Source organism: Pinus tabuliformis, chromosome X (genome assembly GCF_031772625.1).
Source record: "Pinus tabuliformis cultivar Carrire ecotype Pingquan chromosome X, CPIR1, whole genome shotgun sequence".
NCBI lineage: Eukaryota > Viridiplantae > Streptophyta > Pinopsida > Pinales > Pinaceae > Pinus > Pinus tabuliformis.
Window position 1 is genome coordinate 1,491,397,918 of NC_142308.1, and position 22,934 is coordinate 1,491,420,851.

The 22,934-nt window shown below is 32.9% G+C and overlaps 1 protein-coding gene across 1 annotated transcript; it reads left to right on the plus strand.

The window, feature by feature from the left end:
* The first annotated feature begins 16,402 nt into the window (after positions 1-16,402).
* On the plus strand, positions 16,403-22,614 carry LOC149145654 (uncharacterized). Its single transcript, XM_089452523.1, has 2 exons — positions 16,403-18,297; positions 18,498-22,614. The coding sequence occupies exons 1-2, from the start codon at positions 16,403-16,405 to the stop codon at positions 22,612-22,614; spliced, it is 6,012 nt and encodes a 2,003-aa protein (XP_089308649.1).
* The last annotated feature ends 320 nt before the right edge of the window (positions 22,615-22,934 follow it).

Here is a 22,934-nt window from a genome sequence, read left to right on the forward strand (position 1 = left end):
GTCCAAGTGATGCATTGGGGAGTTTTATGAGAGAATTAACTTTTGGTTATGGAGTTGGTGTTGCATGCTAGGCCTTACATGTTAGATTCAAGCAAATGGCATTTTCCAACTCACTCCATTGTTAGAATTTTGTAGTAAATCGACAAAGTAGAAGACGAGACTGAGATGCAAGTCATGAAATGGGCCAGAGATAGAGACTATTGAGCTTTGGTGGTATAGACAATTAATAGTTGAAAGTAGGAAACTAACAATTACATCTCAATTGCCATTGTTTCTTTCCTTCCCTAATAGCTTGAAATAACCAACCTAGAATAACAACCAAGTGAACTAGAATGATAAAAAATGGTAAAATAGAAGGAAAGCATATCAAAGCCATGAATGACTAGATCTTAGAGAATAGAGCCCAAACTTTGTCAAACCCTAAATATACCAAACTTTACCTCGTTATCAAACCGTACTAAGCCATAAAAATCTTGTTACCTGCTAGGCTTATATTGTTATGTAATGATGGATCTATGATCACTTGAAATCTTCTATGATATATCAAATGCGGTTATATGGCCATAAAGGTCATTGTATTGCCCCTTGTTCTATGAATGTCTCTACGTGCAGAAGAGCCCAAGATGGCTCGCATGTATGCATTTCTTGAGCATTTATATGCCCTTCAGAATTGACATTCCATATGAAAAGTATACCAAATAAGAGTTAGCTTAGGAAGAAAAAGTTATAAATAAAAAAAATAATTTGGTTAAGACTATATATATTAAATTATTTTTTTTTACTATTAAATAAAATTAATAAAAATATAAAATATTATAAATATTTTGCTGGATAAACGAAGTACTCCCCATTTTAACATGACAAAACATATTAAATACAAAAAGGATACAAAAATTAATGCATAAATGACAAGAAAGTACAATTAAAAAAAAAAATACAACTAAACGTTAGTTTTATATATCTATATATCTATATCTATATATATATATATATATATATATATATTTGTTTTCTAAATTATTTTATATTAAAGAATATTTTAAATTATTATAATTGTAAAAATTTTAAAAATAGTTTACGGATCTTGAATAGATGGTGATCGGGTGCTCTGTTGAGGTACTCCTTGATGTGAAGTCACTGGTTCAATTCCCCGCCTCAATTGGGGTGATATATTGGACACGATGAAGATGTAGTCCCACCAAAATTACAAAAAAAAATCAAAATTAATGTTTATGAAGTATATATTTGTAATTATTTTAATTTTAAAAATAAAATTTATAAAGTAAATAATAGTTAATATATTATATAGTTTTGTTATGTTTTTTTTGTTGTGTAAGATGAATTTTATTACTAAAAAACATGAAATTATATAAAAAAGTCTTCATAGTTCATTCTAGTCTCTCCCAAGGGAGACTAGACCATGTCCAAAAATGAACCCTATGAAGGGTTATAAGAGATAAACATAACTTAACATATCTAAAATAAAACAAGCCTATACTACAATACCAAGCTATGTTCCGTAAACACAATCACTCACAAAAAGAAAGTCAAAAGCAAGAGTCACCTAATAATCATGGGATTGGCTCAAAATCCAAGCCTGCTACAGGGATTGGGCTCACTGGGTCTGTCAAAGGCCTGGGCGTTGTCAAAGGGATTCCCAAGTGTTTTTCAATGTGAGCCAAGTGTTATCCATCGTGTCCAGTCTGCAGTCATTATGCTTCAGATGATCATGCATATGGTCCAAAGTCTGAAGCATATCTATCCTCGACGCTTGTTTGTCCATTAACACTCTTAACAGTAGAAATTTCAACATCTAATAAAGGTCAATGACCTGCATGTATTGGTTCACAATGTTTGTCATTTATATGTTGTCTGGAATCCATGCTTCCTAATGCCCTTATTGCAGCATCAGAGAGTGGGGATCACTAATACGCAACTTCCCTTTCAACCCAATTCATTTCTTCTTATACATGCATGGGGGTCTAGTAATGGTATCTTGCAGCATATCCTTCAACCTTGTCCTGAAGGAAATAATACCCTCTATGGGTTCTTTTTGCGTAATATGCAGAGACCCTTCTCATGCATCCCCTCAATCTTTACATGTCGATATCTTCTTCACTAACCAGAGCTGAAAATGATGAACTATTTTGTGCCAACCAAGATGCATATTTTACCAAAGGAAATAGTATATGGTGGTCTTCTATGAAAAGAACAACAGACTTGTAGAATGAAATAACACTTTGCCTTTCACCTTGGGATATAGGATAGACCAATCACTTAACATCCCCATCTGAGATCCTTCTCCATCCTAAAAAGAGAGAAAATATTTTCTTTCCATTCTAGTTAAATAAATAAAAGTAAGGGACAAACTTCTTCCCATCCCAGAATCCACTAGAGAGAGTATGAGATAACACCAACCCCGGGGAGTTTCTCAGTTCCACTAAGAGGCACTCATTTAAATTCCTCCCGCGCTTGAGCCAATTCCACCCAAAGAAAAAGAAATTAAAAACCTTATATATACAATTGCACCACCATGGACCATCGTGGTTCCCTGAAGTTATCAAGGCGTCCTCCCCTCAACCACTACCAACAGCTTTGGGTTTCCCCCAGAACGAAATTACTAGAGTACCATGTAACTTTTTTCCCTAAAAAAAACCCAACTTAGTCACAAGGAAACATCATTAACAAGATATATATATATAGTTTTCATATTTTTTAGAGACTCAACTAAAAAGGAGGATAGTCCTAGAAAGAAAGTACACAGGGACTAAATGTTTCCATGAATGGCTAAGAAGTGTCAGGATTCAATGAAATAGATCCTTGAGAGAGGTGAATTAGGCGAGTTAGGAGGTACTTTGACTTGCATGTGCCACTCTAGATCTGGAACCTTCAATGCATGCTCACTTGCTTGAATTCTAAGTCAAGTAAGCTTCACACTTTGAGCAGCCCAATTACCCCAGGCCCCTCGAGCACTGAGCGTGTTGAGATTCATTCTCATTTTTGAGCTAATTTATTAACACAAATTAACACAAGTATTTATTATCAATCCGAGTTTGTAAAACTTGGAGGCATGTCCACAATGTATGAATATCAGATGTAGCCAAGCTTAGAAGATAAAATATAAGGAATTAAGTAAGTGCATATTACAAATATAAATCTATCTAAACAATTTCTAATTCACTTCTGCAATATATGTGAAATGAAGTGGCTCTTAACTTAAGAGATCCATTTGTATCATTTTTCTACAATATCGCTTAATGAATAGAAATAAAAAATCATTAATTAACAACAGCTCAAGATGCATGAATAAACAATGAAGGAGACTCCTAAATTAAGAGATCTCTAGTATTCCTTATAACAATTCACTCATCATTATGCTATTGTTAGAAAACTGAAATTGCATAAAATTGCTTAAACACAATAAAGATGAATTCTAGTTTTGATCCATTAATTAAACATAAGGAGAATTCAACTTGAACACTTTGTTTTCCCTTCTTATCAAAGTGATAAACAAACTAAGATTCATCGGCAATATAAATCATTACACATCAATTCAATTAAGCAAATTTAAAACAAAACCAGTAAACAAATCTAAAGCAACTAGTTCATGAAAATTAAGCCTATTAACAATAAAGTGTACTTAGCTTGGAGTGGAGGCCCTCCACCCTTGCCTTGCACACTTGAGGATGCTATCAACTATTGAAACTTCTGTCACTCATCCACACCAATGAACAACAACATGGAAGTAGAACAAGTTCTTCAAATTAGTTTCAAATATTCAAATGTCTCAGCATAAAGTTATACAAAAACTACATATATAAGCCTTTAAAGTTTTGGCTTTAAATAGAAGATCATGAAACAAACTGATATAAAGTATCTCTAACAACTATATCTACTCATATCCATCTATCCAAGTCAAATCCATCCAATCTATCACTAAAAATATGGACAATCCCATGAAATCATAAAACTGCCCTATTTCCTAGGGATTTTCTGGATGACTGGTCATGTTTGACCAGCTTTGACCGAGCCTGATTTAGCTTGTTTTGACCGAACCAATTGGAGTTAGTTCAATCCTAGTTCCCAAGCTTTCCATACATGTATCCAGCTCAAGCCCAGGTGTCCTGCAAATATGACATCCATATAGCTATTACGGGAATTTCTGATTTTGTCCAAAAATTGCACTTGAAATTCAATTTTCGTAAAAACTTATGGAAATTGTAAAATTAAAATTAAATACCTGAATGTGCATAAAGTACATCAAAATGAGGTGGATGTGATGGAAAATGGATGGATAATATAAGAGTTAAGTAAGTTTCCTTAAGCAAAAATGGACCAAAATTGAGGGCCAACACTCACCAAACAAAACGCTATAATTTCCACCGATCTTCCTCACCACAACAGTTATCTGTAATGTTTTCCTCCACAATCTATCACCCTATGTGAATACTATCTCTATATGCTCTTGACCCGACTCCTTGCATTGGACTTCTAGAATTGACACCTGTATATCTAGTTGTGCTAGGCAGAAAACCTCCACAAACATAATTTTTGACCTGTTATACATTAATTTTCGCTCCCTCACATGGATTTGGTTGTCCCTCTACACCATATGGCTTCCACACGCATGTTGCAATTTTGTATAGATTAATGGTGATGGCATGCTTAAATCAAAGTTTGGTACAATGTTGAAGGTCTCGCTTCCCATAAACATTAAGACCCACTTGCTTGGCGCCTTTCCCACCTTTCTCTCCCATGTGATCTCTCCCATCAAACAAAACCTTAGATGAAGCATTTATGATAAGCCTCAGATGTGGCCTATCTCCTTATTTTACCAACTACAAGGGGTGTGCTGCCATGCATCCCTGCCTATTGGTCAATCGGGGCGGTGGCATCCCCCCACTCTTCTCTAGTCATACCATCTAAGGGAATTAATATATTATGTAGTTGTTTGTTTACTGGAATTTATAAAAGCTTATATATTCTATTTTTTTAATTTGAATATATAATTTTTAAAAAAATATATGTAATTAACCATTAATTTTTTTAAACTTAATCATATTAAATTAACAAAATTACATATTTCCTAAATTTGAAAATATCTCTTATCTTAATTCTTATCAAAATAAAACATTTTAATTTATTACAAAAAGGCACCTTAAAATTTAGAAAACTTATACACTAAAAATATGAAAAACAACTTAAAAAGAAACATTTCGACTTGATTAACATTGTCAACTATTATTTAAACTGAAATTAATATCTTAAAACATTTTGATTTTTTCAAAAAAATTGTAAATTTCATCTTGTAATTATATATAACCATTTTAGATCCATTTTCACTCTGGATCTAGTATCGAGAGAGATCAAATCTCTTGAGGTGCAAACCTCTTTTAGAGTGAAAAGAGATTTGATCCTTCTCGGTGCTTGTTAGATCCAAATTTAAGATGGATTTATGCCAGTATAATATATATGTAATTGGCATTGAAATATTTTATTTATAATTCACGTTCTCCATATTTAAATGTTAAAACATGTTCCTCGTATTTTTTCTCTATTCATACATTTAATTATTTTTATTATTAATATGTATAATGTGTAACATATCAAATCCATATTAAGTATTGAAAGAATAACAAATCTCCCTTATACATTGAATTAGAAAGCAACTATTAATGGAATGAGAATTCTCTCAATCTTTCTCTCTCTATATATAACAAATTAACCAATCAAACGGGAACTGTAACCTAAAAACAAGAACTCTAATAAAAAAACCCCCAAAAAATATGAACAAACAGTTTGAAAATGAAAAGTGTTGATATATATATATATATATATATATATGTATTTATATATATATATATATATATATATATATATATATATATATATATATATATAGTCAGAGTAAATTTTTAACCATTTTTTAAATTGACTGTGAAAATTAATTTATTTTGTACCAAAAAAACACCCTAAAAATGAAAAGTGTTGATGTTGGAATAACGTCTTTAACAATGTAAACTTTGAAATGGGAACTCTAGCCCAAAAACCCTAAAAAAACATGAAAAACAGTGCCAAAAAAGAAAAGTGTTGATGCTGGAATAACAATTTTTTTCCTAGGGTAAATTTTCAACATGTTGTAAAAATGGCGGTGAAAACCAATTTTTTGTACAAAAATTGTGCAAAAAACACCCTCAAATCGAAAAGTGTTGATGTTGGAATAACACTTTTTTTCCAGAGTAAATTTTCAACATGTTTTAAAAATGGCGATGAAAACCAATTTTTTGTGCAAAAATTGTGCAAAAAACACCTTCAAAACAAAAAGTCTTGATGCTGGAATAACACTTTGTTTTTCAAAGGTAAATTTTCAACATTTTGAAATAATGGCATAAAAGATTTTATCATAACTCCGAAAAACATTAAAATTTCAAAAGAATAAAAAAAACATACAATAAAAAAAAAAGAATTAAAACAATGAAAAACACAAACAAAAAAATAAAAAATAACAAAAGGTAAATAAAAAATATATATTAAAAACAAAACATACCATTAAAAAAAAATACAAAAAAATCAAATATATAAAAAAAGACAAAAAAGAAAAATCAAACATAAATAAATAAATAAAAGAAAAAAATCAATCATAAAAATGTTTAAAAAATAAAATCAATTTGTAAAAGATAAAAATTAAAAAACAAAAAACAAATAAATAATAAGAAAAACATATTTTCAAAAAATTGTAAAAAAAAAAACCAACAACAACAACAATTACCATAAAAATAAGTAAAAATAGAATTTTTTTAAAAAAACCTTAACAATAAAAAAAATTTAAAATTAAAAACAAACTAGATTTAAAAAGGAATAGAAAATTAACAAAAAAATAAATTAAAAACCACTAAAACTAAGATTAAAAACATTTAAAAATAAACCAAAAAAACAAAAATATACTCAAATTAAAATAAAAAACCAAAAAACAATTAAAAAAAACCGTATATTTTTTATTTAAAAAAAGTTATAAGCATTTTTTTTATAAAATAAACATTTAATTTTCTTTTAAATATAATTTTTTTATTAAAAACAAAACAAAACAAAACAGTTTGCCTCCTTGTCACCACCCGTGGCGCTACAGCCCTGGGCGGCGGAGTTGTAAGCAGCTCCGTCACCCAGGGTCGCGCCCCCACGGGCGGTGACAAGGTGATTCTCGGAGTTGCCCCACCACTGCCTAGCTGCCAGTGGGGACACGACCCTGGGCGGCGGAACTGCAGGGAGCAGCTCCACTGCCCAGGGTCGCGCCCCCATGGGCGTCCAGGTAGTCGCACAGCGGCAGGTCCGTTGCCCAGGGTCGCGCCCCCACGACATGACTCTGCTGCCCAGGGTTGCGCCCCCACGGGCCGTCGCATGGCGGTAACTCTGCCGCCCAGGTCTGCGCCCCCATGGGTGGTGGCCGGGGGATTCTAGGAGTCACTCCGCCACTACTCGACTGCCAGTGGGGGCATGACCCTAGGAGTAGGAGCTGCAAGTAGCTCCGCTGCCCAGGGTCGCGCCCCCACGAGCGACCGGGTGGTGGCAAGGGTAATTCCCGGAATCGCCTCACCACCGCCCAGCTGCCCGTGGGGGCGCAGCTCCACTGCCCAAAGCCGCACCACCACGGGTGGCCACGCGACGATGGGGCAGGCTTACTTTTTTTTTTTTTTTAAATAAAAAATTTATATTAAAAAAAAAAACAAACAAAAAACAAATAAACAAACAAAAAAACAAAACTTTATTTTATAAAAAACATAAAAAGAATTCTTATAAATTTTTTTAATAAAAAATATTCATGTATTAAAAATTTTAAATGTTTAAAATAAAAAATATATATTTAAAAAAAATAAATATTTATTTAAAAAAAATGCACATAATTTTTTTTGAATAAAATATATAAATATATATATTTAAATGTGTCAGGGTTTTTAAAAATAAAAAATATATATTTTTTTAATTTTTAATTTTTTTCTTTTAAAAAAAATATATATGTTTATATAAAAATTTTAAGGTTTTTTTCTAAATAAATAAATATATATATATATATATATATATATATATATATATATAAATTTTAAATATTTTTTGTATTTTGTATTTTTTAATTTGAAACTATATATACATATATTAAATTTTAATTGTTTTTTGTTTTTGTTTTTTTTTTATAATTTGATTATTTTTTAGTTTTTTCTAGAATGTTTTTAATATTAATTTTAGCAGTTTTTAATTTAATTTTATTTTGGTTAATTTTCTATTTATTTTTTTAATTTATTTTATTTTTAATTTTTTGTTTTTCTTGTTAGTGTCTTTTTAAATTTTTCTATTTTTACTTACATTTTTTTGTTTTGTTTTTTTTTTTTAATCCAAATTCTTTTATGACTTACGAGATAATTTATTTATTTATTTTACATTTTTTTATGTTTTTTTTGTCAACATTTAAAAAATAAAAATAAAAAACTTGAAAATTCGTTAAGTAATCATGATTTCAAAAGAAAAGTAGAGATAATAAATTTTAAAATGTCAAAAATAAGCCCTTTAAAAAAAAGGTTGGTGCTGCATCAACGCGTTTCAAAATCAGTATGAAAATCACTAACATTTAAAACAAATATTTATATTTGATACATAAGAAATTTAAAGTGTCAAAAATATGCTCCAAAAAAAAGAAGTGTGTTCTGCATCACCACTTTTTAAAATCGGGTCACTTTTTTGTTACCTCTATGAAACAGATAATCATATCGATTATTTAAAGTGTCAAAAATATGCACCAAAAAAAAGAAGTGTATTCTGCATCACCACTTTTCAAAATCAGGTCACCTTTTTGCTACCTCTATGAAACGGGTAATCATATCAGTTCTCGTTTCAAAGTTTACATTGTTTTTTTTTTGGGGGTAAATTTTCAACACTTTTTAGCGATAACGTTAAAGATAAAATATCTTGACTCTGAAAAACCTTGAAATTCCAATGATTTTCAAGCATGCGATTAAAGATAAAATATCACATCTATGAAAAGCCTTAAAATTCCAACAATTTCAAGCTATGTTGTTAAAAATAAAATAGTTATAACAATTTTCAACCATAGCATTAAAGATAAAATATCATGACTCAAAAAAAACCTTAAAATTTTGACAATTTTTCAACCATGGAATTAAAACCAAAGATCCCCACTACAAAAACCCTTAAATTTTCGACATATTTCAACCATGGTATAATAGAAATTTTATATGACTAATTTTTTATAAAATGAACACTTAAATGAAAGAGTCATTATACTAAGAGTAATTTAAAAAAAAAAGACTAAAAGTATAGCTATCTTAAAATCTTAGTTTATGACAATTTGACACAATGCAACAATTATTTAATAATCAACCACCAAATAGACACACAGTGTAGGCAAACTCGATCCATTACAATGAAAACTTAAGAGCCAACTATGAAATTGACACATTATGGGGACAGGCTCGATCCATTATAACAAAAACTTTAAAATCAACTATCAAATTGACACATAATGGGATCGGGTTGCTAGTCAAAGATCGTCTTGAACACTAAAAAAAAATGAAAATTACAAAACAAAATAAAAGTTAAAACATTTAAAAAAATATTAAAACTGCAAAAAAAAAAGTTTAAAAAAATAATAAAAATATTAATATATATTAAAACACAAAAACTAAAATAAAAAACGAAAAAAAACATCAAATATATAAAATATAATATAAAATGACAAAAAGAGTCAAACATAAAAAAAAAATGTAAAAAAGAAACAAATTAACTTATTAAAAAAAAAAGTAAATAAATTTAACAACAAAATTATATATATAAATATATAAGAAAAAAAAGAAAATATTCCAAAAAAACATAATTTAAGAAAAATTAAAAAAAAACAAAAACAAAAAAATAAAGCCTAATTAGATAATTAAAAAAATCAAAAAAATATAAAACATTAAAATAAATAAATAAAACGTAATAATAAAATAAAATAAATAAATAAATAAATAAATCTTATAAAATGATAAAAACTAAAAAACCAATTAAAAAATAAAAGTAAATAAAAAACATTAAAAACTAATTAAACCACCTCGCGTATGGTCCCTCGGGCAGGTTTAAGGGGTTTGGTGGCATCTGTATTTGTATTTTATTTTTATTTTAAATTTTTAAATTTTTTTAATGTTTACTTATTTAACTTTTTTAAATTAATGTTTTTAATTTTTATTTTAATTTGTTTTTTTTTTTTTTTTTTTACCTTAAAAAATATTTATTTTTATGTTTTTTAATATAAATATTTTTTTAATGTAATTGTATTTTTTATTTATTTTTTTTCTATGTTTTTAATTATTTTTTTTTAATGCTTTTTTTTTACTTTTATTTTTTTTTGTTATTTTTACTTAAAATGTTATCTAAATCATTTATTTTGAAAAAAGAAGAAGAAGTCATCATTTTGAATATAAAATTCATAAAATTTGTTATTTTTCTAAAAAAAAAAAATAATTTTTTCATAAATGTCAATTTTAGCGAAAGGTCCCGAAGCACGTATTTTTTTAATTGTATCTATATGCAAAATGTATATTTTTTTGTCGAGTGTGAAATTATTATTTTTTAGTGACAATTATTTTATGTGTATTAAAGTATTAATCAATGATATATAAATATATAAAAAATCCTGACAAAATATTAATTTTATTATTATCTTTTTAAACTTTACAAAAAAATTAAAAATCTCATTATAAAAAATCATTGGAAAGAAAAAAAAAAAGCCAAGTTTAGAAAACACTTAAAAACAAACATCTTAGAACAAAAAACAAGAAGAGGAATAAAACAACTTAAAAAATAGTTAAATAATCGACCTTTAAAAAAAATTGTGCATACTTAAGACATAAGAAATTTAAAGTGTCAAAAATATGCCTAAAAAATGTTGATGCTTTTCAAAATCCTCATGAAAATCACCAATATTTAAAAAAAATTATTCATATTTAATATGTCAAAAAATTTAAAAGTATTAAAAATAAGCTAAAAAAAGGGTTGATGCTGCATCAACACTTTTCAAAATGACATGAAAATCACTGATATTTAAAAAAAAATGTGCATACTTAAAACATAGAAAAATTTAAAGTGTTGAAATATTTTATTTATAATCCACTTTACAATTTTCTTTGTTATTGATGTTTTTAAAATCTTATATATCAACTGCATATTATAAATTAAATAAATTACACATCTCACTAGTTATGAGATTCTCATGAGCTCCATAGTGAAACAGGTTGTTGGGCAGTTCCTAAAACGCCATGGACAGAAAGGATCTGCCATATATGTAAGAATAGAACATCGAGGATGAAAACCACTTTCTCTTAGAGTGCCCCGCGTATAACCACATTAGATCTCAGTTTCACAATCTTTGTTACAACACTGACCTTCCTAGCCTTTTACAATGTCAAAATTATAGTGAGCTCGGGAGGCTTCTCTCCAAGCTTTTTGAGCATAGGAATAAAATCTTAAATCAAAATAGATAATTTGTTTCATTAGGTCCGATAGACCATTATTTGGTCTCAGCGGACGTTAACCATCATCATCATCATGAAAATTGAAAATATAAGAATTTTTTTAATTTAAATTACTCTGGACACAATTAATTTAAATAAATTGTATTTATTCAATTTATATCTTGATTTTATAAATATAAATTATTTGTATTTGATTTTGTTTTAGTGTAAGGTAAAGAAGAATATACATTTTTGGTTAATATAATTTTAGTTGTGGACCTTGTGTTAAAAATGGTAGCTAGAAATTCTCAATTTGATTTTGTCTTAATTAAATTGAGAAAATTTGAATTTCCATATCAACAGACAACTTGGATGATATTAACTTATGTGACATGGATTGTGTCACCCAATTTACTCAGTAAATTTGATTTGGAGGAGTTAGAGTTCAGTTAAGCATGTGTGATTACTAATTTGTAGTAATCAAGGTTAGTTATCTACGATTGTTTTTAGTTAAACTAGTTCCAATTTTTGGAGGAACTAGTGAAGGGTCAAGCTATGTTGTGCGACTTCGGTCAAGCTCAATGATCATCTAGTTAACTAATGAATCAATCCAAAATAGCTAGTGCATGAAAATCTCCCTAGGCTTGGTGGAGATTCCAAGGCAGTGTAACATCTTAGGTCCCTATAATACTAGTGTATTCCCTCATTGTTATTAATGTAGCCCCCTTATTATTATTGTTGTGCCTATGCTGTCCCCATATTTTATTGTTGTGCCCCATAGAAGCCCACTATTGTTATTTTTGTGCTCTTACATTATTATTGTTATGTCGGCTCTAATTATATTGTGACCCCTTAGACTGCTATATAGAAAGGAGGTTTTGTCATTTGTATCATTGAAGAATTGTTCATTTGTGTAATGTAAAGGAGGTTTCCCCCTCGAAGAGGCTATTTTTGAAGTCTTTGATCTATCTCTTCTTCTATTTTTTGAGCTGGTTGCATAATATTTGATATCAGAGCTTTGGATTCTAGGGTTTCGCTTCTTCAAATAGGTCATCGTTGCATTTTCGCTATAACTTTTTTTCTACGAAGCTTTAGAAGCCGAAATTAAAACTCATTTTAGCTAAAATCCTAATGAACCTCGTGTCCAAATTTCAGATATTTTTTCACTATATTTTCAAATATATTTACTCAAGAAGTTAGGGTTTTTGTAGGCTCCTGAATTTGATCTCAAATAGGTGACCTTGGGAAAATCGTCATAACTTTCTTTCTGAGCATTAGATTCAAATTTCGTAAGAAGTGACAGAAATAGGACGAACTTCCCAGGCTTGGTGGAGATTCCAAGGCATTGTAACATGCTAGGTCCCTATAATACTAGTGCATTCCCTCATTGTTATTAGTGTAGCCCCCTTATTATTATTTTTGTGCCTATTCAGTCCCCATATTTTATTGTTGTGCCCCATAGAAGCCCACTATTGTTATTTTTGTGCTCTTTCATTATTATTGTTATGTCGGCTTTAATTATATTATGACCTCTTGGACTCCTATATATAGAAAGGAGGTTTTGTCATTTGTATCATCGAAAAATTGTTCATTTGTGTAATGTAAAGGACATTTCCCCCTCGAAGAGGCTATTTTTGAAGTCGTCAATTTATCTCTTCTTCTATTTTATGAGTTGGTTGCATAACATTTGGTATCAGAGCTTTGGATTCTAGGGTTTCGCTGCTTCAAATAGGCCATCGTGGCATTTTTGCTATAAAAAATTTTACACGAAGCTTCAGAAGCTAAAATTAAAACTCATTTGAGTCGAAATCTTGATGAACTTCGTATCCGAATTTAAGATCTTTTCTCACTATATTTTCGAAGATATGAACTTAGGAAGTTATGGTTTTTGCAGGCTCTTGAATTCCATCTTAAACAAGTGGCCTTGGGAAAATCGTTATAAATTTCTCCCTAAGAATCAGATTCAAATTCGTAAAAAGTGATAGAAATAGGACAGACTGTAATTTGTTGGGTACTTTTTTCAGGGCTGAAGGTCGAAACAATGACACGTGGAACTTCCTACAAGTTCACTCTATTGAACTAGTCTATAATCAAGTCATCATGGGGGATTGGTCATAACTCTTTCTTAAAGAATCCAATCTCGATCAGGCTTATGGGGTTGGAAATAGGACTCATAGGGATACCACAAGACGAAATTTCAAACCTTGGAGATATGAAATTACTAAGATACAATAGATTCAATATTGAGCTCCTACAAAGCAAGAAAAATGTGTGTATTTTTTAAACAATTTACATAAGTTTTGTTTGAAAAATTAGTTTGAAGTGATTTAAAGGGAATAATGAAGCATAAATATCATTAATTGATGACCCGAAGAAAGCAAATGGAAACACTTAGTAAGCAACTCGAAAGTTATACTATGACGCATGAAAATGAAGAATAAATGCAACATGATATATCAAAATTATGAGACCAAGTGCAACAAATTTCGCTCTGGCAAAGAGTAACAAAAAATGAAATGGAAGCTAAGATGGATGGCATGAAAAATGGTTTAAAATCAGACATGGAAGGTTTCAAGAATGGTTTAAAAGTAGACATGGAAGGTTTGAAGGATGACATCAATGGTATAGAAGCAAAACTGAAAGACAACATTGAAGATTTGAAGAAAGACATGGAAGGTTTGAAGGGAGGTTTGGAAAAGTTGCTACAAGAAATGCTTCCTAATGGTGAAAAGGTAGTAGAGGAAACTCATGATGAGAAAAAAAGAAATGTTAATCATGGTTTCATAGACTCTAACATTGGATTGAAGAGCCACCATATTCCAAAGATCGATATGAGGAAGTTTGATGGCAAGGATTTCGTAACATGGATACTACATATGCAGCAATAATTTGATCTCCATAATGTGAAAAACACATAAAAGGTACACATCGAAACTTTATATTTAGAACCTAATCAGTTTGTATGGTATCGGTGACTTTTCTCTCATAAACAAATTGTCACTTGGTCAATTTTTACGGAGGAAATGATAGCACATTATGAGGATACAAAGATCAACACCTTCTTTAAAGAATGTAAACTTTGAAACGGGAACTATAAATTCAAAACGGGAACTCTGGCCAAAAAACCCCAAAAAAACATCAAAAACGGTGCTAAAAACGAAAAGTGTTGATGCTGGAATAACACCTTTTTTTTTCCAGGGTAAATTTTCAACATGTTTTAAAAATGGCAGTGAAAACCAATTTTGGGTGCAAAAATTGTCCAAAAAACACCCTTAAAACGAAGTGTTGATGTTCGAATAACATTTTTTTTTCTCAATGGTAAATTTTGTGCAAAAAACACCCTCAAAACGAAAAGTGTTGATGTTGGGATAACAAATTTTTTTCAAGGGTGAAATTTCAACATTTCAAAATAATAGCATAAAATATTTTATCATGTCCCAAAAAAACATTAAAATTTCAAAAAATAGTAATAATAAAAATAAAAATTAAATCAATGAAAAAACACAAAACAAAAAAAATAAAAATAACAAAACATAAATAAAAATATATACTAAAAAAAAAAACATAAAAAAAAACAAACAAAACATAAAATCAAACATTAAAAATAAAATCAATCATAGAAATGTAAAATGTAAAAAAGAAAAAAAGAAAAAAAAAAACAAAATTAACCTATAAAAAATAAGAATTAAAAAACTAGAAAAAAAATACAAATTATAAACAAATAAATAGTAAAAAAACATATCTAAAAAAAAAAAACAAAAACAAAAAAAAATATGTAAACCATAAAAAAATTTGGGAAAAGAAAAAAAAAAAAAAAAAACACATTAAAAAAAACTATAAAATTAAGTAGGTAACAATAGGAAAATTAAAAAACATTAACAAAAAACTAAAAAAATTGAAAATTAAAAACAAACTAGATTTAAAAAAAAAAAAGGAAAATTAAGCAAAAAGAAAATTAAAAACTAGTGAAATTAAGATGAAAATGATGATTACTTAAAAAATAAATGTAAAAATACATATATATGAGACAAAAAATAAAAAAAAAATGTTTTTAAAAAAAAAATTGTTTAACCATAAAAGAATTTGGAAAAAAAAAAAAAAAAATTAAAATTAAATATATATATATATATATATATATATATATATATATATATATATAAGTAAGTAAAAATATAGTGATTAAAAAAATCATTAACAAAAACTAGCAAAAAAAAAAAAAAAAAAAAAAAAACCTAGTAAAATCAATATTAAAAACATCTAAAAAAAACTAAAAAGACAAAAATAAGCTCAAACTAAAAAAATATCCAAATTTTAAAAATATAGGTATTTTCCAATTAAAAAGAAATAAAAAAATTAAAGAACATTTTCAACTTACAAAAAAAAAGTCTTTTTGATTTAAAAATAAATAAATAAATAATTTTTTTTTATTATTAAATTTTCATTATTTATTTAAAAACAAGCAAAAAAAAAATTAATTTTTTTTTTTTTTTAAATGTAATTTCTTTTTTCTTTTTTTTTTTATTTGAAAGAAAAAATTCATTAAACAGTGGTAATAAAAATTATTAAATTTTGAAAAATGAAAACAGCATGGACTCTACCATGGAGTTGCTTTGCTATGAATGATGGAGCTGGTCAGGGTTTCGATACCTGGGCAGAGGGCGGAACCGCGCACAGGTCTCGGTTAGGTGAACGGGTCAGAAGCTCTGCACAGTTGCCGTCGCGGGGAAATACCTTTCAGCTTCGTCAACTGGCAGGTGGAGGTTTCACGAGTTTGGTAAATGCTCTTGTTTTGTAAGTTTAATCTCCATACTGTTACCCTCATCCGCCAGTTTTTTCCGTTTACAACAATAAGTCTCCCGTGAAGGTTACCTCCTTTGACTGTCGGTTGCATTGGAACGGCCCCAACCATGGTTAACCCCGCCGAGTTGTTAGCACTGGACCCGGATGTAGAAGACCTCCTCACCATGTGGGGGAAGGATGTCACTGAACACAACGTTGAACATTACTTTGGACCCTTTGAACTTCCAAGTCTGGAGGCGTTATCACAGGTGGAAACCCAACAGGTTTTGCCCCATGGTAAGGATTCGGGTCACGGGGTACACAGTTCTGGCTCAGAGGGAACCCCCATACAAGTCGCGAAAGCAATAGTGCCGGGAGGAGCGAATGTGGGTGGTCTGTCCACTGACCCAAAAGGGAAATCTCCGATTTCACGGTTTACAGCCTCGAAGGGTTTAGGAAATATCTCCCACTTAGGGCTTACGGCAGGCAATGTACATACTCGGGCTCAAGGAGTTATTACTTCACTTTCGAGGGCTTCCCTTCCAAGAGAAACCCAAAACCATATAGGTTTTTCAGCAAGGGATCCCGGAGTTTCTACAGTAGGGGGGCAGGTAGGTTATGATGGGCTGGAGTCGGATTTCTTCCCCTCTGGGAATGGCGAATCGGGGCTCTTGGGTCAGATCCCGTCTCAGCCGGAGTCAGAACCCCATTTGGGCACTGCACAGTTAACACATGCGAGGAACGATGGACGAGAAGGCATAAGAACGCCGGAGGAAGAGTGTAGATACAAAGGGGCAAAAAGGAAGCCGCAGAGACCCATTGGATCTCAGGCGATTGCAGGTAATTTGATCCTTGGGATGGAGGTGTCCATGGTAGAAGCCCTAGCTGTTGCAGACTGTACCTTGGTCGGCAGGGCCAGAGGTAAGAAATTCACTTCTGATTTTCTACAAGATTGGGGTGAGAAATGCTTCGTAACAGATAGCCCTTTACAGTTTGAAGCATTAGTACTTGCAAAGGGATGGTTTAAGCTTCGATTCGAAGATAGAGATTCGGCAGATTGGGTGCTTCAGCGAAATTGGCACATAGGGAACATTCCAGTTCTGCTAAAGAAATGGAACCCTCTATTTGATGCAATAAAGGAGAGAACGGACGAGTTTCCAGTTTGGGTGCGTGCTCCGGGGTTACCATCTTTTCTATGGACAGAGGAAGTATTCAAAACTATTGGAAACAGGTTGGGGGCTTATCTGGAAGCGGATATGACATATTTGACATCGAAGAACAGGGCAATAGCACGCATTCTTGTCATGCTCAACCCGAGTGGAGGATTGGCACAAAAAATCAACCTTCAATTCGATGACTATGTATACGAGCAGATATTAGACTACGAATACCTGCCATTCAGATGCCATCGGTGCCATGAGTATGGGCACTTGGCAAAAGATTGCCCACAGATGAGAAGAAGACGACATTTCCGAAGGACTACAGCTAATAGAGATAATGCACAAGCAGAGGTTCAGTTGACGATGGAGCACGAAATGCCGGAAACACAAGTACCAAAGAATATGGAGACAGAGGAGATTGTAAAGGAGCCAGAGGACGAAGGAGTTCAAACTCAGGAGGATGCTGTGGTAAATGACATGAATCCGGAGGTAGCTGTGGAGGAGACCAATACAGAAGCGGAAGCGGTGGAAGAGTTCGTTGAGAAAGAATATACAAAACAAGTTCTAATCGACGAACCGGAAAAGGGTATGTCTTCCGGGACTCCTATTCCTTCTCTTAATCCTCCAGAACAAAACTCTGTTAATGGAAATACTGTTTCTTTATCAAACCAAGAGCAAGATAATATTAATGATGATAATATGGATCATACAATGACATGTCCAAGTGTGGAAACCATAGCCGAAGTTTTACCGTCCCTGGATATAAATTGTGAAGACAAATGGCCTCCTCTTTCACTCACTGTAACCCGACCACCATGCCCTTATAACCTGAGGTCATCGGGAGGGAACCATGAGGGTCAGGGGTCTGTAGGTGGTTTGGGACCAATACATTTACAAAACAGTTCCAAAAACAAACGAGGAAGGAAATCAGACATATCCAAGGCAAAGCTAAAAGCCAAATTGGATGTTGCAGATGGAAAACAACATTCGATCACGGGGGTTCTTAGAGCAATACACCCCCCAGAGGGTGTTATTAAATGATCTTGACATCCTGGAATTGCAGAGGTTTGGCCAGCAAACCTAAAAAACTGGCCTTGAAAGATTGGATAACTAATTCTAAATTAGATGTTATTTTTCTACAAGAAACCCTGGGGAAGGCTTCTGAGATTGAACCTATGCTTAAAACCCTTCTGCCTGGGTGGGTTTTCATTGCTATGGATGCCTCTGGCCATTCGGGGGGCATTGCAATCGGGTACAGAGAAGGGCGGGTTAAAGTCTTAAATCACTGGGGGATGAAAAATGTTTTGGGTATGGAGATAATATCCCCAGACTTCTCTTTTGCCATCACTCTTGTAAATATCTATGGGCCATGTCAGGGCAGGGAATCTTTCTGGGAAGATTTGATGACAAAATCTATTATGAATTCACACTTGATGATCATGGGAGGTGATTTAAATTTTTCTATGGGTAGAGCTGAAGCTTGGGGCCCATCTGCGAGAGAAGATCCCCTTACTGATTTTTTCTATAACCTCATTACGGAGAAAAATTTAATCGATCCCTCCCCAATTAAGATTAAACCTACTTGGAGAAATCGCAGGATAGGAGAAGGACGGATTGCCAAAAGGATAGATCGCTTTCTGTTAACGGAGTCATTATCTTCAAAAGCTCCTTTGATCAGACAGTGGGTGGAGGAAATAGGGAATTCAGATCATTTCCCAATTTTCTTAGACATATCTATTCCTCCTCACAAACCCCCGGCTCCTTTTAAGTTCAATCCTGCATGGCTCCAAGACCCTACTTATGGCAATCTGTTTAAAGAATCTTGGAACCACCCTGATCTCAATGCTGGAGAGGATAAATGTTTTTTATTCATGGAGAATTTAAAAAGATTGAAGAAAGCTACAATTTCCTGGGCAAAGGACAGGAAAATAAAACAAAATGAGGAGTTGATCAGTATAAGGGAGGAGCTGAAGCAGTTGGAGAGTATGGAGTCAGATGGATACTCCTCACAAGTTTCAAAGGACAGAATCCTTCAATTAGAAAAGCAGCAAAACAAACTTCTGTTGGAAAGGGAAGAGGAGTGGAGGATTAAAAGTAGGGCAATTTGGCTAAAATCTGGAGATGAGAACACTAGGTTTTTCCATAATTTTGCAAAAGGAAGGAAATCTTCAAATACTATCTGGCACCTTAAAGATGAAGAAGGGAGAGAAGTCAGTTCCTTTCCAGAGCTTTCTGGCTTAGGAAAAAGACATTTTCAAAATATTTTTGCAGACCCGGGGGAGGCTACTATTGCAGAAGTCTTCAAAACTGTGCAAAGTTTTCCTAGATTCGTTGAGGAAGATGAAGCAGAAGACCTTACAATTCCGGTTACTAAGGAGGAGATTGAAACAGCTATGAAGCTTATGGGCAAAGACAAAAGTCCAGGCCCTGATGGTTGGACTATAGAACTGTTCCTCCATTTTTTTGAACAGATTGGAGCAGAGATAACTGAAGTAGTTGAAGAGTCCAGGCTGAAAGGAGTTGTCTACAGACCCTTTAACTCTACTTTTATTGCCCTTATCCCCAAAAAGGATGAGCCGGACAGTTTTGAAGACTTTAGACCTATCTCTTTATGTAATTGCATTTACAAGATTATTTCAAAGGTTATAGCTCTCAGAATTGCACCAATTCTGTCAAGAAATATATCAATGGAACAATTTGGGTTCCTGGATGGCAGACAGATACATGAAGCCATTGGTGTAGCCCAGGAGGTTATCCACAGTATCAAAATGAAGAAAAAGAAGGGAGCTGTTCTTAAAATCGACCTTTCCAAAGCATATGATAGGATCAGCTGGCTATATCTAAGGATGCTACTAACACATGTGGGCTTCAGCTATCCTTTCGTCAGTTGGATCATGGGGTGCATCACAAATGTTAGCTTTGCTGTACTGGTCAACGGAGCAGCCTCCTCCTTCTTTAACAGCCAGAGGGGTCTCAGACAAGGGTGCCCTTTATCCCCTCTCCTGTTCCTCCTTGTGGCAGAAGGGCTCAGTAGACTGATTCACAAAGCCAGAAGAGAGGAAAAGGTAAAAGGTATCGAGGTAGCAATTAATCTCTACATCACTCACCTTCTTTTCGTTGATGATATCTTGATTTTCACCAATGGTACTGGTAGTGAATTAAAGGAATTAAAATGTATCTTTGATCTATTTCTAAAAGCAACTGGAATGCAGATTAATTCTGGGAAATCACAAGCTTGTATGGCAGATTTTGAAAGAAGGGGAAGGAATCAAATGGCTGAACTATTTCCTTTCCCTAGTCAACCCCTGGAAGTTCCCTTCAAATATCTGGGCTTTTGGTTAAAGCCAGCTGCCTACAAAAAAGATGATTGGAACTGGCTCATAGCAAAGATAGAATCCAGAATATCTCACTGGAGCTTTAGATGGCTGTCCAGAGCTGGTAGATTGACCCTTCTTAAATCAGTCCTATTAGCCATCCCAGTGTATTGGGCAGCCCTAACTTGGATTCCCAAAGGAGTAATGGAGAAAATTAGAAGAATCTGTTGCAGATTCCTATGGGCAGGAACAAAGGATTCCTCGGGTTTACCATGGGTAGCTTGGGACAAAGTAGCCAGACCTAAAGAATGGGGAGGATGGGGGATAAAACGACTCCCTGAGTTTAGCATCTCTTTAGCAGCAAAATCAGGATGGAGACTAATAACCATGGAAAACCTGTGGACAAGGGTGGTGAAAAGGAAGTACATAGATCCAATGCCTTTGGAAGAGTGGATCCGGAGTCAAAACAAGAAGGTAAAAAATTCTTCAGTAGTCTGGAAGGCCACGGTGGAAGCCTTTTCAGTGATTGAGCAAGGATTAGCTTGGAAGGTGGGAGATGGGAGACAGATCAGGATTGGCAGAGACCCTTGGATAGGATGCAATGAAGCTTTTGCTTTATCCCCAGGGCTTCTTCGACACCTTGATTCTAAAGGTATTTCATCACTAAATCAGGTGGAAAGAGTGGGCCAGTCCACTATCTGGGGACAGGCATGGAAGGATGATGAAGAATTAGGGTTAAACATTAGATGGAAGAATGAATGGGCGGGTTTCATTAAAGAATTGCAAAGATCTAATGTCAGGATTAAGGAGGAACCTGATTGCTTGTTATGGGCACAAAGCAATTCCGGGGAGTATTCCCCAAAAGATGGTTATTCTTTTCTAATGGGAAAGAAAGGCTGGGGAGTTCCGGATTGGTGGGCCAAAGATATATGGAAATTAAAATGCCCTGCCAAGTCTAGGCTCTTTCTCTGGTGCATCTTAAAAAGGAAGGTTCCAACATGGGAAACATTACAGACAAGGTTTTTAGTTGGGCCAGGGCGATGCCCCTTATGTAAATCTGATGAGGAAACTACCAGCCATCTCTTCACCACCTGTGTGTTCTCAAGGAAGATCTGGGAGGAGGTCACTGCTCTTCTCAAGGTAAAAGCACAGTGGGGGCATGATCCTTTGGATGTGGCTTGGAGGAAATGGTGGAAATCCTATCCTGAAGGGAATATGAGGAACCTGCCCCTTATTTTCTGTTGGGGAGTTTGGCTTGCCAGAAACAAGAGCCTGTTTCAAGATAAGGATACACTTTCTTCTGTTATAGCCACTAATATCTCAGCCATTTATTCAGCCTTGCCTCCACCCGAGGACAAAAAACCCAAATCAAAACAATTACATATCAATATTCAGGAGGGCATACCGTGTGGATACTTTGATGGGGCTTCCCAAAATAATAGAGCTGGTGCAGGACTGTGCATACACATCAATTCGGAACATTCTTTAAAAGCTTCTGTTGGGTTGGGTACAGGCACAAACAACTTTGCTGAACTTTCGGCCTTACGATACCTTTTATGCTGGCTTCATCACAGAAACATCAACACCATTCAGATTTTTGGAGATTCACTAAATGTCATTAACTGGGTCAATGGAACTGCAACTTGTCAAAACCAGATTTTGAAAACAATTGTTGAAGAAATTTCTTATCTGAAGACTTATTTTAACAGGTTTACAATTTGCCATATATACAGGGACAGGAACGAAGAGGCAGATCAGCTTTCTAAAGCTGGTCTACAACAGGATCCGGGCAGCTGGGCAATAGAAGAGACCAGACAGGGACAGTCTTACAGAACAGATCAGCCTCCATATGCACAGCCTCTTTGATCTCAGTTTATAACTACATTTTTGACAGCTTTTCTCTCAGATATTGTTATCTGATTTTGCTCTTGTATATATTTTACTTTACAGTTTTCTTTTTCCGGTTTATAGCATACAGATAACAGCCTATATATATTCCTTTTTGCTATTTTATCACTGGATAACAGACATTTACATTCTTTTTGATGTAGTATGGGGTTGTTTACCCTTCGTAGAAGGTGACCCCAGGTTTCTTTATGTCATGTTTGTATACTGACTTTGCATCCTCCCGGGAGGAAGACTCCTACAGATTTTTATAACAGCAGAATAGCTCCCTATGGGTTGAG